The following is a 22,883-nucleotide window of genomic DNA, read 5'->3' on the forward strand; positions in this document are numbered from 1 at the left end:
TAAACTCTTGGATTGACCAAAATATTTTGCACATGAAACGAAGGCTAAAAAGCCAAAAATGAAAAAAGGGAATAAATGCAGGGCTAATTCAGAGCCTTCAGTCGAGCTTATCAAGTGTGGTATCATCTGCCAGACAAAGGTATTTCTTTGTTACTTCACCCACATTTATGAAAACAAACCCAGACAGGTTTTGGCGTTACACGAAAGATACCAGGGTTCACATTGATAAGTTAAAAAACCAAGACACTTTAATCACTGATCCCACGATTATAGCTCAAAAGTTTAATGAACATTTTCATTCTGTTTTTTCACCATGTGATGCTGAGCCGCAACGGCCTTCTTCCTTGTCTTGCGATGAACCAGATTTAATATAATACGAAGGCTTTTTGTCTTTGATACTAAGCATTAAAGAAAAATCACGTAGTGGTCTGGACAGTATTCCTAATGCCTTCCTGCATCTATATGCTGAACCGATCTCTCATATCTTGACAACCATCTTTAGTCTATCTTTGACCTCTGCTATATTGCCTGATGATTCGTGCGTGGCGTGGGTGATCGTCATCCAGAAAAGTACATACCTATTTCCCTAATTTCCACTTGCTGCAAAATACTAGAGCATGTTATCACTCACTTTATTAACAAATTTCTTGAAGCTAACAATTTAATTTCTAAATTCCAGCATGGTTTCTGTAAGGGGTTATCAACTAATATGTAGCTTGTAACCATTATTCACGAATTGGCACTGGCTTTGGATTCTTTAGGACAGATTGATATATTACTGCTTGATTTTAGTAAGGCATTCGACCGTGTACCGCACGGAAAACTTGTCAGAAAACTTCAAATGTCTTCCAGATTTTATAGTTAACTGGATAGGATCATATCTGGCCAACAGAACTCAATTCGTAGATATCAATGGTTTCTGCTCTACATTCTTACCTGTTGTCTCTGGCGTACCCCAGGGCAGCAAACTCAGCCCCATTCTGTTTTTAATGTATATCAGTGACGCTACTTCGGCTATGGATCCCAGTGTTCACATTAGGTTATTCGCGGATGACTGCGCGATACTTCGTAGGGTGGTGTGCCACAAAGATCAATCCAGTTTAAGTAACAGTCTTCTAGGTATTAACAAATGGTGTTAAGAATGGTTGATGAAGTTAAATTCAGAGAAAAATGTGCTGCTACACGTAATGAACAAGAAAATCCTGTCCACTTCACCTACACTATAAATGCTTCTCTGATACGAGAAGCCAGCGACTACAAATATTTGGGAGTTACCATAAACAAAGCCCTTTCCTGGTCCAGGCATGTCGATGATGTTTGCGTGTCTGTAACTCACAAGCTTAGTTTCTTAAGACACAAATTGAAATTGGCACCTCCTGAGCTCAAACCTCTAGCTTTCAACACTTTCATTTGACCAAAATTAGAATATAGAAGCATTGCATGGGATCCATTTTACAGTAAACATAAACATAAATTGGAAGTGGTGCAAAGGCGTGCTGTTCGTTTTATTTTCAATAAATTTAGGTCAACTGATTCACCATCAACACTTATGCGCGAGAACAGCATTCCCACACTGGAGCATCGAAGAAAAATCACAAGGTTAAAATTTCTCTACAACCTATGTGAAGGGTCATTGCACTTCAACACGCAAAAGTATATTCAGCCATTTGCAGCACGCACATCTCATCATCGTCATACCCTGCACAGTCCAGGAGTGGAATGCCTTGCCTGCCAGTTTGTTTTTATCAGATACGGTCACAGCATTTGAGCATACTGTGTCTGCCCTTTAAATATGGTGTGGCATCTATTCTACCTTGTTATTGTAATATGTTCATCCATTCTTGTTCTATTCGTGTGTCATTTTTCTTTATATGTTTGGACAGTGAAAAACTAATATTGTATTGTCTGTAAAGAATCCCACCTGCTTGGTCTAATTTAAAACCGCTGTATACCTGTAAATAAATAAATAAACAAATAAATAAAAACTAAGTTATGCTGGAAAGCCAGCTTGCTGATGCCGTAGGGAGAGTACAGATTTGTGCATGGGAGCAAAGTGTTTGCAAAGAAACAAAAGTGGAACTAGGGTAAAGGGTAAAACATTGTGTAGTTGTCTAATGACCCAATCTACTACGATTTTTAGCACTTTGCACGCTCTCAGTAGCTACCACCAGTCATATATAAATAAAATATATCCTTGGACCGAGAAGGCAGTGCGACCAGAGTTAGCCAGAGCGGGGCATTTATTGGTTTCTTATCTGTGTGTCTGTTGGTTCTGCATACCTATTGATTTGGCATACCTATTGGTTCATGAACTTCGATTTAGGCAAACGTTAAAGAGTGTTCTGTGATTAAAATTAATCTCCGGAGCCCTCCACTACAGCAGCACCTGTCAACCCAAGGGCTGCTTGGGCTATGGGAGATCAAAAAGAAAAAAGAAAGAAGTGCCAGTCACATCATAAATGAGCAAATGCTTGGAATACTGTCTGCATCGGCCCTGCACGCAGGCAAAGGGTGGTGGCTACGAGAGCGACGAGGCATACCGGTGCACCGAGCTGTGCTTCTTGGACATACACAACATCCACGTGATGCGGGAGAGCCTGCGCAAGCTCAAGGAGACCTGCTTCCCTAGTGCAGCAGACGAGTCCCGCTGGCTTTCTGCGCTCGAGGCCACCCACTGGCTGCAACATGTGCGTGCCGTGCTGGCTGGGGCTCTGCGTGTTGCGCACCGCCTCGAAGGGGCCAAGGGGTCGGTGCTGGTGCACTGCTCGGATGGGTGGGACCGCACCGCACAGCTCACCAGTCTGGCCATGCTCATGCTTGACCCTTACTACCGCACCATTCGAGGCTTCGAAGTGCTCATTGAGAAGGAGTGGCTCAGCTTTGGCCACAAGTTTGCTCAGGTGAGCTAACGCACTTCCTCTCCTTTTGATCACTGATGTGAGCTCCTTAATCTTGGGTTTCCTGAGCTCGCTTGATTCTGTAACTTTCTAGTGCTGCCAACTCCTTTTGATCACTGATGTCAGCTCATTAATGTGAGGTTTCCTTTTCCAGGCAGAGTACATTGGGAGGAACTGAATGTCTATCTACAGATTACTGTATGTTTCCACCATAGTCATGACATGTTGGTTCAGCCAATGAAAAGGCAAAACTCACCAGAAATGGAGTAAAGCACACATTTGTGTCTACATGCTCATGTTCACGCACATGCTTACCTGTATGTGTGGCATTGGCATTGGTGTACTTTGAGTTCTAGGGCTGTGGAGTGATTAGAAGCCAGATATGTAGTAGAACCATGTTGCGTATTCAGGCATGTCAGAAGTACTCAGACTTTCTTTTTCTTGATCACTCACATTTCATTCTGTCCTAATACTACACAGCACCACCTGGGCAGAAGTCATCAATCTGGATTTTCTCGTTATTAAACTACAGCTCCTTCTCATTTGTCCTTTTCGCTTGAGAGGAAGCTTTAATTCAGGGCCAACTCCAATTTTCTTATTCTAATATATGTAAAATGCAGAAATGCTCTTATGAGACAACCAATGGACTGATCTAAATTAACTCTTTTGTATTTGAGAGAAAAAATCAAATTCTGGTGATTGTAGGAAGCAGTTTTTTTATTTAGAGCCTGCGATTTTCTTACAAAAATTCCAGAGAATTGGTAAGCTTGAGGTAATAGTTCTCTACCTGCAAAGTGGAGAGAATTAATTTTTAAAGGGAAAGTTGCATCCACCGGTTTGTACCAATTGCTACAATAGAAACCCATATGGGTTCCTCAAAAGAAAAGCCTCGCAGTTGAAGAAAAATTCGTCCTGGTCCCGGACCAGGATGAATTGTAATGATTAATTATATAATGAATTATAATTGGTAAGTTTAACCCCTTCAGACATGTATTATAAGAGATGGTCTATAAATGTGTCAGATGTATGCAAATTCATTCCAAGGCACACTTCACTGTAAGCAAGGCAAGATTGTAGGATGGCGTTTTGTGCATTGTCTGATAAGTCATCGTGATTAGAGGTTAATTATTTTAAAATAATTGTGCAGTCAGTAATGCTCTGTTCTTGCATAAGAAAATTCAAGAACAGGCTTGAAGCACATGCAGAATTTCATTATTTGATTGCATGCATTACGAATAGAAAAAAAAATTTATATATTGCTGGTACTCAGCACATCGAACGTCTCATCAAACATGGTAGCAGCTTCTGCAAGGTTGTCCAGCTCTATGGAATACATCAGAAATTAAATCAAGGCACGTTGATCACACAGGGGGGTTCAATTTACTTGAAGCGTAGTGTCTGCTGCGTTTTCTTCGCCACCACTCGACAGAACTGGCGAAAACATGTGTCCACGAATGTGGACATGACACCTGAAGGGGCTGAGAAAAATTGAGCCACAAAGTTTACAAATCCATCACTCTGCACCAAAAACAGATATCACAGTTCTGTAAACTATGTGTGTCGAGCATCTAGAGAGGACAAATTTGATATATGAATTTACAGCTTACATGAATTTCTTAAAATGTTTACAAGGATTTTACTGAAGTTATATTCACCGATTAGTGGTATATTTCAGAACAGTGTATAATACATCAATTTTGTCTACAATAAATGTATTTATTATGTGCAGTTAGCACAATTGCAAAGGCGGGAATGCTGCCTGCTACATTCCGTTAAAACTGCTACATTCATGCTACGAATGAGAGGAGCTGTTACAAAGCTGCTCCAGGATGAGGTGCACCACGCAATCTTGTATGCTGTGGCAGTGAGGAATTGTGTGTTCAATGCCAGGTGGTGGTTGTGATCGTCAGGTGATTACCACCTTATGCAAAGAGTCCTGTCACATTTCCTGCCATTCATAAAGCTATATGAGCTAAAAGATCACTAAGCTAATCCAATCTAGCGCATGCTCGCTGCATAGAGTTCACCATTAGCAAGCTCTATGCACCATATTTGCAGGTTGTGCGTAGTTTAGGACGAAGTTCTGTCGGGCCCAGTAGTGTGCACTTCGCACATTTCGCTTTGTTGGCGTGTCCCACATTCGTACTTCGTACCGACAGCGTGGCCTCTATGGCAGGCATGTTCCTCAACATTCCCATCGCGTATTCGGCATGGCAGCACAGTGGCGCTCAGAAAACTGAAATTTACCCCCTTGCATGTTATTAGCTGCTTTGTTGTGTCATGTTTATCTGTGTGTGCTCGTACGCAGATCTGCAGCTTGGCCATTTTAGTATCTGAACGACTTTAGGCCTAAAATAAAATTTCTTGAATGGCCATCCTGCACACCAAGTGACGATATTGCCATGTGTTTTTTGTTCCTTTGTGTGGCTTATTTACATGTTGGGGAAGCCTAGTATTTTCTTCTTGAAGCGTGCAGATTGACTCAGCGGGGCCACATGATGGTTGTAACTTGCTCATGAGTGGTTGTGTAGGTGGATTATCTTGCTCCAGAATACAGTAGACTTTCGGTTCATTCAATTCTGGCAGAAGGTCCTGGACCTGCGCTCATACATTTCTATGAGCCCAAACATTCGCTATTTCGATCCTAAAATTAGCATCGAACTTGACCAGCTTGCACGAATGCATCTGAACGATATGGTGAAACCAATGATGACCCTTCCAGTGTCATCGTCTGTCTCAGCGGAGCTTAGGGAACAGTGACTGACAGTAGCTCACAATGTCTGATTATGGTATTTACCCGATTCTAACAAGCGCCTTTTGTTTTCCAACAAAATTATAGCCGAGAATTGCCTGTGAGGCGCACTAGAATAGGGAAGCAAAACCGCTTTCGCAGCGTTCGTGTGCTTTACCGCATAACATGGCTGTATTTCGGCGAAGCTTAATTTAGGAACCAGGCCGCTATTCTAAAAAATCGAGTGCATGTTGGATTTATACTTTGGTTAGGAGCTTTAAGGTGATTTCTGATTTAGGTTTCTACTTTAGACACATGGACAGTTGGTGCGCTTTGATTCGTAAGCGTGTTAAACTCAAGCAAATACTGCCATATAAACCAGTGTCGCGTTCTGGCTTTTTTTTTTCTTGATATTTTTTTTTCTGCATCTTGTTTAATTCGATCCTCCGCATAATTCAATCAATTTCGTCACTTCAAATCAGGTTCAAATTAACATAAGTCAGCGGTCACAATGATGTGTGCCTGTGCTCTGGAATAATTTCTGACGTAACCCGCCGTGGTTGCTCAGTGGCTATGGTGTTGGGCTGCTGAGCACGAGGTCGCGGGATCGAATCCCGGCCACGGCGGCCGCATTTCGATGGGGGCGAAATGCGAAAACACCCGTGTACTTAGATTTAGGTGCACATTAAAGAACCAAATGTGGTCAAAATTTCCAGAGTCCCCCACTACGGCGTGCCTCATAATCAGAAAGTGGTTTTGGCATGTAAAACCCCATAATTTAATTTAATTTAATTTCTGACGTTCAGGAATAGTGTCAAGCTGACAACCATTCAGAACAATCATTGTTGACTGCTACAAAATCTGCTCGAAAATGCTCTTTGCTATTCCCACCACTGCAATTGCAATATTGTTTTTCATTGTTGAGTTAGAGTTGTAATTTGATCTTAAAATTTTCAAGAATATCTTTTCTTTTTTAAAGAATTGACAGCCTAAATGAAATATCTGCTTCCTACAGTGGGTAGATTTTAACATTTTCTTTTAAGTTCAACAAACCTCAACAACCAAATTGGCGCTGCGGTTGCTGAGAAAAACGATTTCTCTGTTCTCATGTATTTAGATAGGAGCTCCCAAACTAAAGCTTCCTATTAAGCTGCCATGACTAAACAGCTTCTTTCCATCAGTGACTACTTCAACGGCATATATTCTTGTGAATGATGGACATTACTGTCGTCTTGTTGCATGGATTCCTACTTTATCAGTGTCTCTAATAGCAGCATAGTGTGTGGTATCCTTTCACTTCACTGTTGTACCACAATTTCTTAAATGTTTTTTAGATACTACAGCATGTGTAAATACAATTAAACTTAAAACTAGATATAACAGACTTCAATATAACGAAATTCTCGATATAACAAAGTATTAGACTTTTCATAATTTCTTGTCCATAAACACGTTGCATTTAGAACCTCATTATAACGAAGAGTGTTTGTATGTGATTTCATTATAATGAAATTTTCAATATAAGAAAAATGACAAAATGTTCACTCCCCGCTGTCGGCGCTTTTCATGATAGTGTTGTCCCAGTGCGGGCGACGCTATCAGCCACAGAGGCAGAGTGCACGTGATTCATACCGCCGATGTGAAGATATTGATGTGGCAGTTTCCGACTCCCAAATTAATCAAAGTGAATTGTTTTCTCGTTCAAACTTGCTTTTTTCAAGTGTCAGATGATTCAGAAAATACTGTGGCCTCTTTCCATGCAAGAAAAATCGAGTGATGACTGTACTTATTTGCATAAAAGGTTGAATTTCAATACAACAAAATTTCTATGTAACGAAGCAAATTGCAGGTTTTACCCACTTTGTGATATCAATGTTTAACTGTATATATGATATTCTCGAGTTGACTGGCCCGTTAGTTTGCTCACAACTCCTGTGCTTTTATAGCGACTGCATGTTATGAATGTTTCACATGCCACAATTAAGTGCCCACTTGCAGCGAATTGGCCATGGAGATGACAAGCACTCTGATGCAGACCGGTCACCTGTTTTTCTACAATTCATTGACTGCGCATGGCAGATCATGAACCAAGTAAGAGTCATCATCTTGACTGCATGCCTGCCAACTCTTACAATTTTGTCATGAATTACCTGATTTTTAGAGATCATATCATGAAAAGCCAACAAACAAAGACACCAAGGAAAACATAGGAGATATTACTTGTACTTACTAATTAAATTTAAAAACTGATAAATTAATGGCAATGAAAGTGGATGAAAAAACAACTTGTCGCAGGTGGGGAATGATCCCCTGTCCTTGCATTACACATGAAGTGCTCTGCACACTGATCTTTAGAGCTTTTTTACTATTGTATTATTGGCACCAATAATTTTTATGATTTTTCAGATATAGCAGTTTACAGAAAACCTATTTAAAAAGAATAAAAGAATTGTTGGTTACCAATTTTTTTAGACAGATTTTTCAAACCTGCTCATTTATTCACGCTGACCAGCAGCAGCAGCACCACCCTACTAACCGATAGTGAACACCAAAAATTATACCACTGCTACAGGAATATTTCTTTAAAAAAGCTTCATCAAAATTTTTGTTTGTCAATAGTAAAGATCAATCTTGCTGTGATTATAGAGTAGAGAGCCTGTTCAGTGTCCCTACAGAACAAAGCTTTCATTTTTTTATACACAGTCAACATCTTAAGTATTAAAACATTTTTTTCAGTATTTTTATCGAGTATCTTTATCAGAAAACTAAAGTTTATTTCTCCCTCTCTCTATATATATATAGTTATAGTATGTATATTTTGGCTTCAACTGCATTGTTTGTCAACTTTAAGGTTGTGGCTGTGTGAAAGACTAAAGAGTTGAAGTGTGCATGAAAGGAAGAGGAACAATTTCCACTCACTAGATGGTCCTACTAACGTGTCATATTTGTGACATATCACGGTTGCTGCACAGAGGAAACTTGAAGCCAAGCAAAATTTATTTAGCTGGTGCTCTCTGAACACACACATGCTGACAGTGATACTGCTTACAGCATTGAACATAAAACCCAGCTTTGTTGTAACAATATACTAGGCTAAAGATACACTTGCACTAGAATTCTCTTTCTATACTGTTGGCATGTTATGACTATTGAAAAAACATTTGTAAAACCTTCAGATTGTACACAAAGCAACTTTTGAAATTGTGTGAGACAGCTAGCTTTGTGGCAGCCTATAAATGGGTGTAGAAGTGTGTCAAGAGCTAAAGGAAGCATCTTTAATTAGAGAACACGAATCACCTTTTGAAATTGTGTGAGGCAGCAATCTTTGTGGGCCGGCCTACAAACGGGTGTACAAGTGTGTCAAGAGCTAAAGGTACCTGTAGCAGCTACTGCTTAAAAAAGTTATGTTGAAACACCCCGTTAAACATAGTACACGTGCTAAGCTTTAAGCCCTATTTAATAAAGCCATGCTTGCTGTCAGAAGCGTATTTAATTAGAGAATATCATTAAATAGACAATACTGTCATATTAAAAGGTGCTGATGATTAAAGCACACTCTGAACAGGTAACGAAAACTAAATGAGACAATTCATAAGTGCATAAATGTTTGTCGAACAGCTTTCCTCTGAGGTACTGTAACAACAATAGGCTATGGCTGTCATTACCTTGCTTTGTGCATATATAGCTGGATTGCATTGAATCTAGAATATGGCGTAAACTGTCTAGGCTGAGCTTAAAAAGCACCTCTTACAAGCTCAGAAGGTGCAATTTCTGCAAATGTTTCCTGTGGTCTCTTTCCAGTTTAAGAATGCTTTTGAATTCAACGAGCACTTCCTCATCACCATCCTGGATCACCTCTACAGCTGCCTGTTTGGTACATTCCTTTACAACTCGGAGCAGCAGAGAGTTAAAGAGGTGAGTGAAATGGTGTGGCGGACAAATTGGTAGAGAGGCTGCATAAAGCTGCACATAACAGCTGTAAGATATGTCACCACGCAATCCCTGGCCATTACTTATTCTTGAGGCATTGTGATGTCTTGGGGATGACAACCAGTGATAAAAATTTGTATGTTTTGTACCATATTTCACTAAGAAGTTGAGGGAGTCTCTTCACTCATTCATGTTCCTTATCATCCTGCAATTTGCCAAATTGGCTCAGTGGATATGGCATTTTGCTGCTCAGTGTGAAATCATGGGTTTTGTTCTTGGCAGTGGTGGTCGCATTTCAATGCGGGGCAAAATGCAATTATGCTTACATACTTACATATCAGTGCACATTGAATAATCCCAGATGGTCAAAAGTAATCTGGAGCCCTCGGCTACATCATGTCTCGTGGCCTGTGTGTTGCTTTGGCATGTTAAACTGTAAACAGTTGAACCCGCTTATAGCAATGTTCACGTGTCACAAAAATTCCATTGTTATAACCTGGGTGCATGAAAAAAAGCAAAATAGGGGAATGGCAGAGCTGTTGTGAGAAAAATATAATGGCAGGAGGCCAGTGCACCTCCCCACCACCTTCCTCCATCCGGCTGCTAATTGTGTTGACTCATTTAACTCTTTAAGTCTGCTTCCTGCACACTCCGATCGCGTGTAACAAGCCGCGGCTGTCGGCGTTGAAGAATGTCATTGCTGTAACAACTGCAAAAACGGTCACGAGCGGCAAGTGATATACAAACTCCTCCGAGGCATTGCTTTGGTGACCCCAAAAAGGGCCTTTTAAGAAATGCGAGAAGGTCGCCGCAGCAGCCTCTCAGCTTGAGGAAGAGCAAGATCGCCGCAAACATGTCACCGGGTACATCTCACTGGCTTGCATGAGAAAACCCCAACTCCATGTCCGTCAGCCTTGCTTGCCTTACGTGAAGCTTGCTGACATCTTTTTCTGAGGCATCCAGGTGCTCCACATAGTGCAATGGAAGGTCCCTCGCAAAAATGAAGGCCCAGAGGAACTGAATCATCCGTAGAACTTCCTGCAAGGACAGTGTTAAGGGAGCCTGCCCGACTGTGTCATTGCTGTCGTCGTCGCTATCACTGTCACCAACGCTATCCGATGGAAGCACATTCGCAACGATCGCCTCATCGGTTAGAAGTTCTGATGTTTCTAATCTGTCATCTGCATGTAGAAACTCTTCAAGCCCTGAAGCATCCTTGTCAACCGTAGACCAAAGTTGAGGCATCAGTGGGAGCTTTGCAGGCTTTGCATAAGTCACTGCTCTCTTGGACAAAGCACACTTTCCTAAAGCAGTTCTGCACTGTAGAAGCACCTACTTCGAACCATGCACCAAAAATATACTGCACAGCCATCAATAGATCTATCTTCAAGTCTGGTTGCAACCCTGCTTGTCTGCATGGCCATGTACATCAACAAGACTAACTTGTTCAGGACGCGGCGACGATACATCACCTTAAAATTGGCGATCACACCGGTGTCCATGCGCTGCAAGCCCGCCGTCATGTTTGGCGGCAGGAAAAAAAGCTTCCACGCTTTAGAGCTTAGGCATGGAGTGGTAGGCACTAGAATTATATAGGATGAGTGTGACCTTCCTTTTACATTGCTTGATACGTTGACCTAACTCCAAGAGCCACGCATGAAAAAGTTCTCCTGTCATCCGTGTCTTGTGGTTGTGACAATAGCGTGACGATACCGCAGCAGCTGCCGGGATTTTTTTATTTCCCAATGACAAATGCGGGGCACTTGTTGCTCCCGTCCATGTCTGCGCCCAAAAACACGCTGACGCGTAGCTTGCTGTTCTTGCCACCCTTTGCCGCCATCTGGAAGTACAGTCCTGTTTCGGCGTCATTATATACATCAGTGTCAACGTAGTTGTCAAGGATGTGTGGCGACATATCCTCCACTCTCTTCTGCTTTGCCTCCATGTCAAGTGAAGCTCCCTTGCTGGTGGTGGCTTTGTAAGCAATGCCTTGCCTCTCTTTGAAGCAATGTATCCAGCCGCCACCTGGCTGGAAGTCCACATTGTTAATAAGTAGGGAAAACTGCTTCACCTTTGTGGCCAGAATTGGCCCGGTGATGGGAAAGTTCATGGCACAGGCACTGAGAAACCACTCGTAGAGGGCTTCTTCTACCTCCTTATAGGCACCTTGTCGAACGCGTTTGCGTTCGTTGTCTACGAAGCAGTCCACCGAGCAAATGATTGTTGGCACTGTCAGTTGCGATATTCCATACTTCTTCACTAAGTCACACACATTTTTACTGTTTTTGTAGTCCTCCACGATACTGCACTTCATTTCCAAATCTATACCGGTTCGCTTTCTTGGGTGGGTCAGCCATCTTCCATTTCGGCGGCCAGTCAAACGAGGCAGAGAAGCCATGTGGTCAGGAGCGACTTTGACACAACCACCAAAAACGAGCATGAGTGACTTAATTCATTGGCAGAACTGCGCATAATGAGGGGCCAGCGAGCAATCTGGGAGCAGTACTGTCAGCGCATTTGGTGTGGTCCATTTGTGTTTCAGAGGGTGGCGCAGCACAGAGCTAAAAAAATTAAATTATAGGGTTTTACGTGCCAAAACAACAATCTGATTATGAGGCATGCCGTAGTGGAAGACTCCGGAAATTTGGACCACTTGGGGTTCTTTAACGAGCATCTAAATCTAAGTACACAGGTGTTTTCGCATTTCTCCCCTATCGGATTGGGCTTCCGTGGGTGGGATTCGATCCCGCAACCTCGTGCTTAGCAGCCCAACGCTATAGCCACTAAGCAACCACGGCTGGTTGGCGCAGCACAGAGCTATGGGTGCAGCTCATTTGTGTTCGGAGGGGTGGAAGGGCAATAGGGCACCCAGCAGCCAAGCTTCGTCATTAAAACAGATAATGCGGCATGGGGGCGTGCATACATACCAAACATGACAAAGAAAAGATGCAAAAGTTGACGGTGCAGCAGCTTCTCATTGTTATAACCAATACGTATAGCATCCTTAAAAGCAGGATCGTTATAAGTGGGTTCATCTGTAATTCGATCCGACTCCCTGCATCTTTTCCATGGTTGCATAGTGTCTAAACACGACTGGCCTCAATATTTTCTTGTTTGACAGGGAGCCATGTAGCGTGCATCTTGAATTCTTTACCTTTGTAAGGATGTGCAGAACGTAGCCTTTCAAAATTTTCTCTATGTGGCTCCGCGCCATGTTTTCTAACTACTTACTGTTGTGCAGACTGTGCGTGAACGAACCCAGTCGCTGTGGTCGATGGTGAACAGCAACATTGAGGAGTACACCAACCCATTGTATGCTAGCTACCCGCAGCAGCATGTCTTGTTTCCGGTGGCCAGCCTGCGCCGTATCCAGCTCTGGAAAGGCTACTACTGTCGCTGGAACCCACGCATGCGCCTTCAGGTTGGTGACTCATTGTGCCACCGTACTCCTGCTTCACAAATGTAGGTGTTATATTCAACTGTAAACACAGATCTTTAGCCTGTGATAGGCTGAGAATGTAGCAACAAGAGCCCCTTGAAAGGGTTCATGCATGCATAACTTCCACATATTTTACAGTACATTTAGTGTGCTCATTCATTTTGAGCACCCACCATTGAGATGCACACCTCAGGCAAGTAGGCACTGTATTACCCATTTTATGAGCTACATTGACTTCTTACTACATTTGTAAACATGTTGTGGGCACCTTTAGGAAGTGCAGAATACTGAACACTGTGGACAGCACCGATGAGTACCTATGAGTGGAACTCTATGGCAATGGGGTAAATGAGCAGGCAGCGAGGCTTTACTGAATAAATGTTATTGAATTGCAGTGCATGATCAATACATGTTATATGTGAATAAAACATTTTTTTTTTTCATTTTTATGGTCCTAAAATTAGCCCTTGTATGTATTATGTTCAGGTTCATACTGGTATTATCTTACACGAATCTAACATGCAACTTCTTTTTTTTTTTCTAGAAAGTGGGTCTGGAAATTGCCTGCGCATTTCAGTCGAATACAAAACCAAAACCATGTTTGTGGTGTTGGCAACAGCCTACCATCAGATGCAGTATCATTGCCATCACAAGATGGCGACAAGTCTTGCTTTCATGAAGGTTGCTGCAGGTTGATTTTATGCTTGACTATGATTTGGAGCTGTATTCTTGATCAGTCACTTTCAGAAGTACTACTATGTTCACAAGATTTCGTGTGACTCGGCACCAAATGCATCGAAGCATATGGTTGCCAGTATTTCCAGTGCTGTACTAAGCTCTCTATCTGCACACAGTGCCAGGAACACTATCAGCCGCATACTTTGACAAGTTCGATGCAGAGTCAAATAAAATCTCGTGAAAGTGGTAGTATTATCTATAAAAGTGGTCACTGGAGAATACCGCCCCTGCATGCCCAGTATATCTGGCCAATGAAACGCAAATGACGATGATGCACAACTTTCGTTATAACTGCTCGCTTTAAAAAAGAAGTTTCCCTTCAGTAAAAGTGAATTCTGCATGTCTCGTTTTTCTGCTCACAAATGTGGGAAGCATGGTACGTTTTTATTTTATAAATCGGACACATGTTACATTAAGGTCCACTTTATTTTCTTATGATAGTATGCGTTTAGATGCGCCTGGAGTTTTATATTATTCAACCGAGACAAGCAACGGCTGAGCGGAGCGAGCGTGAACACCAACAACAACTACCATCTTCTTCGTCTTCTGCTGGCACCCGTATTTGTCACTACAATCACTCCCCAGCGAAAAAAAAGCCATCCTGGCTACCTGTGGAACAGGGAGCACTGGTGGATCGTAGGGCAGCTTCAGTCGGTCAACTTGAGCAGTTTCGTGCCTGCGACGCCGTTGGTCCGTAGATGGCTGAATAGGCTCAGTGACGTAATTTACCAGGGACGTCTGTTGTAGAACCCTGTAAGGGCCATCATACTTTGAGGTCAACATTGTAGAAAGGCCAAGAGTAAAGGAGTGAATGCGGAGCCATACGAGCATTCCAAGTGAACACGATGGAAAGGACAAGCTTGCATCATGACCATGTTTCTGGCTGGCCTGATCTTGCACTGTAAGTGAGCGTGCAATCTGACAAGATTCTTTGGCATAAGTGACGGCTTTGGATAGAGTCGTAGATTCAGAAGCGTCGGGGTGATAAAAAATATTGAGTCCATAAACGAGGAAGGTTCATGACCATAAAGAAGAAAGAAAGGAGAGAATCTCGTGGTAGACTGAGTGGCACTATTGTTAGCATACGTAACAAAGGGAAGGATGCGGTCCCAGTTAGTGTGGTCAGTGGAAATATATACATGGCAAGCATGTCGCCGACAGTATGATTAAAGCGTTCAGTCATACCAATGGTTTGTGGATGATAGGCACTTGTAGTTCTGTGGACAATGTTGCATTCCTGAAGGAGGGCTCCTACAGCTCCGGAGAGGAATGAACAACCACGATCACTAGTAGCTCGGGAGGCGCACCGTGTTGAAGAACAAGGTTGCGAAGGATCAACAAGCCGACTTCACGTGCTGTGGCCGCCGGCAATGCTGAAGTTTCGGCGTAGTGCGTAAGGTGACCCACGGCAACGATGACCCTGCGGTTGCCACCTGGACTGTGTGGTAGAGGGCCATACAAATCAATACTGGTACGGTCGGAAGGCCGGGAGGGACAAGGTAATGGTTGGAGCGGCCCTGTTATCTTGTGAGGCGGGCTCTTGTGACGTTGGCACTTAGAGCACAAGTGGACGTACTGCTGAACGAAGCGGTACATTCTGCGCCAGTAGTATCGAAGCCGTAGGCGCGCATACATCTTCAGTACACCGCCATGGGTGCATTGCAGATCCGCATGAAAAGAGGCACAGATGTCGGAACATAGATGGCGAGGAATCACTAGCAGCCATTTACGGCCATCAGGTAGGTAGTTGCAGCGGTACAGGAGCCCTTCGCGGGTGGCAAAGTGGCGAGCAGTGCACCGAAGCAAGCGGTCAGTGGTGCGTGGTGACAGTTGAGATAAATACTCTAGAAGAGAGGCTATTCAAGGATCCCGGCATTGCTCTGCTGGCTTGTCAGCAAATGTAAGAGACGAAGAATTGTAGCTGGAGACAGACGGAGCACTATACTCATCGGGGAGTGGTGAGCACGAAAGAGCACCCAATGAACCAGGCGACCAGATGGGTCTTTTAATGATGACAACCAGCACAGGGCATGGTGATTAGTCACGACGTCAAATGGATGGCCGTATAAGTACGGTCGAAATTTGGTGATTTCCCAAAGGATTGCAACGCATTCTTTTCCAGTGATCGAATAGTTCGGTGGTGAGAGTGCGGCTGGCATAAGAGACGACATACTCTTCGAAGCCAGATTTACACTGGGGAAGAATAGCGCCGAGGCCTACTCCACTAGCATCCGTGTGGATTTCTGTAGGAGCGTCGGGGTCAAAGTGGCGTAGAATAGGTGGGGATATCAGAAGATGGTGTAATGTGGTGAACGTGTCTTCGCAAGCAGTAGACCATGCTGAGATGCCTTGGCTTTTGGCAAGCAGCTGCATTAAGGGGGGATATGGACACAAAATTATGCATGAATCGGTGAAAGTAGGAACATTGGCTTATAAAGCCATGGAGTTCTTTCAGTGTAGACGGCCTGGGGAACTCAGCGACGGCACGAAGCTTTGCAGGGTTGGGTAGGACACCGTCCTTACTGACAACATGGCCTAAGATGGTAAGCCAATAAGCGGCAAAGTGGCACTTCTTCAAATTAAGCTGAAGTCCAGCATCTGAAAGGCAAGTCAGGACGTTTGCGAGGCGGGTCAGATGGGAGCCAAAGTCCTTTGAAAAGACTACGACATTGTCCAGGTAGCAAAGACTCGTGTGCCACTTAAGCCGTCTAAGAATGCTGTCCATGACACGTTCGAAGGTGACAGGCGCATTACAAAGGTCAAATGGCATCACGTTAAACTCATATAGACCGTCTGTGGTTACAAACGCAGTCTTGGGACCGTCAGTTTCATTCATAACAAAATCGTATTTACAATGAACAGGTCGAACTCCACGCAGTGCTAAATGGCTCCGTAAGCTGACTTTCCCACTCAGACATTTCACTACCATGTTTGTCATGGAGGAAGAAAAAAAAAATCTGCCCGTACCCAGATCGAAGGTCCAAAGATAAAAAGAATTCTGCTCCTTGCAAGCAGTCGAGAGCGTCGTCGTTTCTGGGCAGTGGATAAATATATTTTCGCGTGATCTTGTTAAGGCACCTATAATCAATGCAAAATCTGATGCTACCATCCTTTCCCTTCACCAGCATAACTGGGGAGGCCCAAGGGCTGTGTGAGGGCTGAATAATGCCACGATGAAGCATGTCGTTGACTTGTTCATCAATGACACGGCATTCAGCGTGAGTAACCCAATATCCGGCACGCTCCACCAATTGATAGTACCCATTTAGATGCGCTCGGTGTTCTATATTAATGCAAAGAGACGGGCAATGGCCGAGCGGAGCAAGCGTGAGCACCAACAACAGCCATTGTCTTTGTCTTCTGCTGGCGTCTGTATTTGTCACTACACTTACTTTAAACCTGCGAAAATTGGGTGCGCGTTAGATTTGTAGCACATTAGAATCTTATAAATACAGTATGTTTGGGTTGTTGTGGTGAGCCAAATACGATAAACTCTCTTTTTTTTTTCTTCTTTCTTTTTTCTTCCAGGAACCAGTGCAGGTGCGCAGCCGGGAACTCCTGCAATTGCGTGCACAACTGCAAAGGCAGCTGGAAGAACTGAAGAAGGAGCACGAATCCAAGGTGTCTCGCATCCCACCAAGAGTCTCATCACCCATCACCGTTTAGCTGCTGTAGCTGTGAATGCTGCGTTGTACATACTCAGGCTTTCATGGAGAAGCTTTGAAAACTTGAATAGCACTTTCCTACACCTCGGACAAGCCGCTTATGTGTTTGTTAAAACTGTTGCCAATATGTTGTTGGCTCAGTGTTGCACAGGGTTGCGTTAATTACCTCCTCATGAACTTACACTTTGCTGGGCTTCTTACCTCTCTGGTTATATGAAGTGCAGACACTTTTCTAAAATTTGTATAAGCCACATCATTTGCTATTATCAGCTGTTACGTAGTGTAAACCTTAGTGAAACATGGCGCTCGTGTTCTGGTGATATGGGGGTCCTGTGTATCGTAATATATAATTTTATTACTCTTTTTCTCCGCGTACATTTATGTCTATGCATTTTATTTGATAAATAAGAAACCGTGTTGAACAATAGCTTGTGATTTTGTGATATATGTTTTTATTCACTTGTAACTACAGTCTGGTGTTTACAGTTTCAATTGTTGTTTTTAGTGATGTGTTATTTATCCCTGTCTCAAAACACAGTTCTGAATTTTTTGTTTGCAGTAATTACTGACATAAATGTTTATCAAGACACTGATTGTTTCTTTTCATTTGTCAAAAATTGCTTTATAGCTCTTAAAATTGCATATACAGGGTGTCTCAGCTAACTTCAGCCAGAGTTTTAATGTATCCGAGTGCCACGTAGCTATGCAGAACCAAGGTAATGTTGTTTGTCGTCGCTTGGAGATACTCAAATAATTGCAGTGCGACTGGCCACTCGGGGCACTTTGCACGTATTTGCGGACTTCTTTTATTTTAGAAAAACACTGTTATGTAGCACATATTGAGCAACAGAAAGCTGTATCAGGAGTTTTTTCATGTTGCTCTACAATTTTCTCATTGGCACTTTTCATCTAAGTATAATATTTGAGAAGTTGGTTAATTAATTGAGACTAATTATCTCATTAGGCAGAATGAAAATAAGAGAGTATGTCCAAGCAACGGCAAACAACATTACGTTGGTTCTGTCCAGCTGCGTGGCATTCGCATGTTTTTAAACTCTGGCTAAAGTTAGCTGGGACACTCTGTACAATGGTTTTGAGGCACTGTTGTCATGCGCTGTATGCAACTGCGCTGCAATTTGTACCTGTTGAAGAATGTTGCAACAAGCATTGCCATTTAGCTACTGGTTAGATGCATTAAGGAATATCCCAATTTTGTGTACAACATGCAGCGAGGTGGTTTTTGTAATGACAAGCTATTTGCACTGATTGCGGGAAGCCTACCTTTGACTTAGTATTTTAATTATAGTTACAATAACTTTGTCATAAATAATCAGAAATGTAACCTTGACGTTTCATGCATTAAGCATGCTGATTCTCTGATAAATTAGTGCTAAACCGCATAACAAATCTTTGCTATGTCATAAATGCTTGCACTTCTCTCCTCTGCACACACTACCACCATACACCCGTCAGCAAAAGCAACCACAGGGTCGCCAAAAAAACAATTTCTTCGTAATTAACACACATGAATGGAAACTGACGAATGCACTAGAAAATCCGTGATGCCAAGTTGGAACTACAGTCTTTAATTTCATGTTGCATTCACATAGGAGAAAATAAGTTTTATCGTGCAATTCCTGGTCCGTATACTTTTGCTCATCGGCGTACACATGCGATTAACAGCAGGACTCTGCAAGGTGTGCTTGGTATAGCCAAACCTAACTTTACCGAACATGGTTTAATCAAATTGTGGTTCTCTTATATTGAACAATTTCTGAACAATGTGAACCCGCAGTGAGAATACATATCAAAGCTATATTGAGCAAAATCGCATTTTCAACGAACAGGTCAAACTCCACACAGTGCTAAATGGCTCCGTAAGCTGACTTTCCCACTCAGACATTTCATTACCATGTTTGTCATGGAGAAAGAAAAAAAAAACACATAAAAAGCTTTTTTTTCCATCATCGCATATATGCCTTGTGCGGATATTCCTCACGAAGCTGCTATGTTCCAGCCAACCCTTGAGGGAAAGAAGAAAATATGTGCATAAAGCAGCCAGCAGATTGCGGGCAGAGCCTTATGTGTTGGCCAGCGGGCACACAAGTTCATGACATAAAATTGTTCATTTAACACTATTCTTCCTAATAAAGTATAAGTTAACTTTGTAAACAGAAACCTTAAATTTAGACGTGTTGTTTTTTTTTTTATAGTCACATTTCGTGAAACTTTATACTGAGCTGCACATTATATTGAGCTTGCAATTGCTTTTTTTGTGGTTTCGATTGAACGGGTTGGATTATGCATTAAGCGGTTCAATATACCCATGCTGGTGGACATCAAACACATGGCTTTGTATTACAACAGCAGCAAAACGAGGGCGTACTTTACAGACTTCAGACATCAGTCAGACATCAATACGTATAACGAACATGGATTTAATGAATTATTGGATAAACAAGGTAAACTTAAATTTGTATACATTTTTGTTGATGCTAGCATATAAATGAGCTTTTATTATTAATAGACAAGATACCGTACAAGAGAATATTATACAAGAGGAGGTCCTGAGGTCAAAGACTGTAATGGGACCTCCTATACAGTGTATAAGTAAAGATAAACAGCTGCTACAAACAGTATAAACAATTTAAAATATAGCAAACATAGTATTGGTTTGTTTTAACAGTACTAATACAAATCAGCTGCAGACATGCTAGTAAAAGAGTATAATTATTATTACATTTGACTAATTACAGAAGTAGAAGTAACTATAACGCCAGTATGAAAGTAAGTGGCTAATGAGAGAACCTACCGAACAGTTATTTGTGTAGCGTAAGTATTAACAAAATGTACATTTGGAAGGAAAAAAATGAAAAAATAACATAAATGGTTGCAGATGATAAAATATGGTCTTTTAGTTCTCGTTTAAATTGAAATGATTTACATGACTTAATAGTAGGAGGTAGTGCATTCCACAAGGAAATGGACAAAAAATGGATACTCTGCTTACCATAATTTGTGCGTACCTTGGGAAGAGTAAAATTATTCTTTAGTGCAAATCGCATAATATTAGTATTCATTAAACAAGATCAAGGTATCAGACTGTTGTGGTGAGCGTTATCTAGTTGTTGGTATAAAAACATACCAAGATTAAAGTTAATAAGTTCGTCTACAGTAAGAATGCTATAGTTATGTAATAACTGTTTGGGATTGAAATGGTTAGGACTAAATGTGATTATTCTAACAGCCTGGTTTTGTAATACTTGTAATGATTGTAAGTGGATAGCATAGATATTGCCCCAGCATGCAATTCAATAGTTTATATGTGAACGGATAAATGAGTAGTATAACAAGAGTAGTGTTTTAAGCTTAAATACATACCAAGCTTTTAGAAGTGTCCTTATTCCGAAGGTTGCCTGATGCCTAATGTTGGCTATGTGTTGATAAAATTTAAGGTTAGAATCAGTTACAGGAAGCTCTGTGCACGATAAGATTATTAGCAAGGTAGAGCGGAGGAATGAACGCGAATGAGCACTGGTGGGACATGAATAAAAAAATTTAGTTTTAGACGAGTTTATATTGAGCTGGTTAATATTGCGCCAATTTAACATGTTTAAGTCATTGTTAAGTTTCGAAAGTAGGTTTCTTACACAATTGTCAGAGTTAGAGATAGTTGTGTCATCTGCATAAAGAATGTAGTTAGAAGAAAACAGGCAATGAGGCAGGTTGTTAACATATATTAAAAACAAGAGTGGGCCAAGTATGGATCTCTGTGGTACAGCAATTTTTGTTATTATTGAATTGGAAAGAACACCATTAATTCCTACTTTTTGTTTTCGATTGTTTAAGTAATTTTGTATTGAAGTTAAAGCAGGACCTGTTATTCCGATAGAATGCGGTGGTTAACTTTATCAAAGGCTTTAATTAGATCCACAAACACTGATTCAGCATACATGCCTTTATCGATTGCCATCTTTAATTGTTCAGTTTGGGCAATGAGAGCAAGTTCAGTCAAATAGCCTTTGTGGAAGCCGAATTGTAATGAGAAAGAATACTAAATTTAGAAAGGTATTTAGTGAGGTGCTTTTCTGCCTGCCGTTCAATAACTTTGCTGAAAATGGGTAGAATGCATATTGGCCTATAATTAGTAATCAAGGCACGGTCACCCTTTTTAAGTACTGGAGTAATTCTGCATTGTTTTAGTTCTTGTGGGAAGGTTCCAGTCTTAAACATTAGGTTAATAATAATTGTGAGAACATCTGAGATTAGGTGCACATTTAGCTTGATGTGATTTGAATGCATATTATCAAGACCTGCACTGGTACATTTGAATTTCTTATGTTTTCTATTTCCTGTGATGTGGTTGGAAACAAAAAGAATGAGCGAGGTAGGCATCTCAGTAAATGGTTATATTACGTGGGTATATGTGAATCGCTACAAAAAAAAAAAATTCTGCAAAAGCATCAGCAATATCTTGTGCGGTGGTGTAATGTATAATTTCCCTTAAAGCATTGCGATTGTTTCGCCTATTTAAAAAATTATTCACTATCATCCATTTCTTACTGATATCTTTTCTGCACTCTAATAATTTTTTCTCTTAATAAAGTTTTTTTAGATTTCTTTTACTTCGATAGAAAGAAAGTTGGAAATTTTTTTATACCTTTTAGCCAAATTGCTGGTAAATGGCCATAGTTTCGTTTCATTAAGCAGATTCTTTTTTGCACATCAAGGCTAGAAGTTATCTGACAGCCAATAATTATGTGGGGACGCGAACTTTTTTTTGCATTTGACTTTGCGGGTGGGGCAGTCAAAATACGATTTTAGTACAGATATAAAGAACGAGAAGGCTGTTTGTGGATCTTTTATATCTGCTATAGAAGACCAATCAGCTTGGCTCAGTGAATAAATGAAAGTTTCTTTGTCAAGTGTTAGCTTTGTGTAAGTGGTTTTGACAGAGTTTTCACTCTTCTGAAAGCGTAAGAATATCAGGTGGTGATCAATCAGATTTTGTAATAGAATGCCTGTGTCTGGCGGAGACAGCAGGTTTGAAAGTGCATGATTAATTAATGTACCATCTTCATAGTGCATCACGTGGGGACTTTTATCAAGCATTCGTAAGCGAAGCTATTGAGACAATTTGAATATTGTAAGGCATAGGCAGACGAGCTGTCTGCGAGGTTAATGTTAATATCGCCTGTAATTATAATATTTTTATTTTCGTTTGCAAGGGTACTCAGCACATCGTGAAGTGCGGCGCAGAAATGATTTATAGACAATGGAGGCGATTGATATACCTAACTTATTACAAGATTTTTGTTATCCACATTAAGAAAGTCACTTCTAAGTTCAACCCATACCGATTCACAGTTACCTACACTGAGAAGAAGGTCGTGCCTTCTTTTGTACGTAAGAGTACTTGAAATATAGATTGCAGCACCGCCATGACACCTGTACTGACAATTTCAGTATTCTGCTTCATAGTT

The 22,883-nt window shown here is 41.5% G+C and overlaps 1 protein-coding gene across 2 annotated transcripts in view; it reads left to right on the forward strand.

The window, feature by feature from the left end:
* mtm (phosphatidylinositol-3-phosphate phosphatase) overlaps positions 1-17,993 on the forward strand; it is a 34,021-nt gene extending 16,028 nt beyond the window's left edge. For both annotated transcript variants that reach the window (XM_050184005.2, XM_050184006.2), the window contains 5 exons: positions 2,505-2,900; positions 7,627-7,719; positions 9,430-9,543; positions 12,800-12,979; positions 17,264-17,993. In XM_050184005.2, coding sequence (XP_050039962.2) covers positions 2,505-2,900; positions 7,627-7,719; positions 9,430-9,543; positions 12,800-12,979; positions 17,264-17,401 — 921 coding nt within the window. In that variant the 3' untranslated portion in view covers positions 17,402-17,993. The remainder of the gene's footprint in view (positions 1-2,504; positions 2,901-7,626; positions 7,720-9,429; positions 9,544-12,799; positions 12,980-17,263) is intronic.
* Positions 17,994-22,883: the final 4,890 nt, after the last annotated feature.

The sequence above is a fragment of the Dermacentor andersoni genome, chromosome 4 (genome assembly GCF_023375885.2).
Source record: "Dermacentor andersoni chromosome 4, qqDerAnde1_hic_scaffold, whole genome shotgun sequence".
NCBI classification, from domain to species: Eukaryota; Metazoa; Arthropoda; class Arachnida; order Ixodida; family Ixodidae; genus Dermacentor; species Dermacentor andersoni.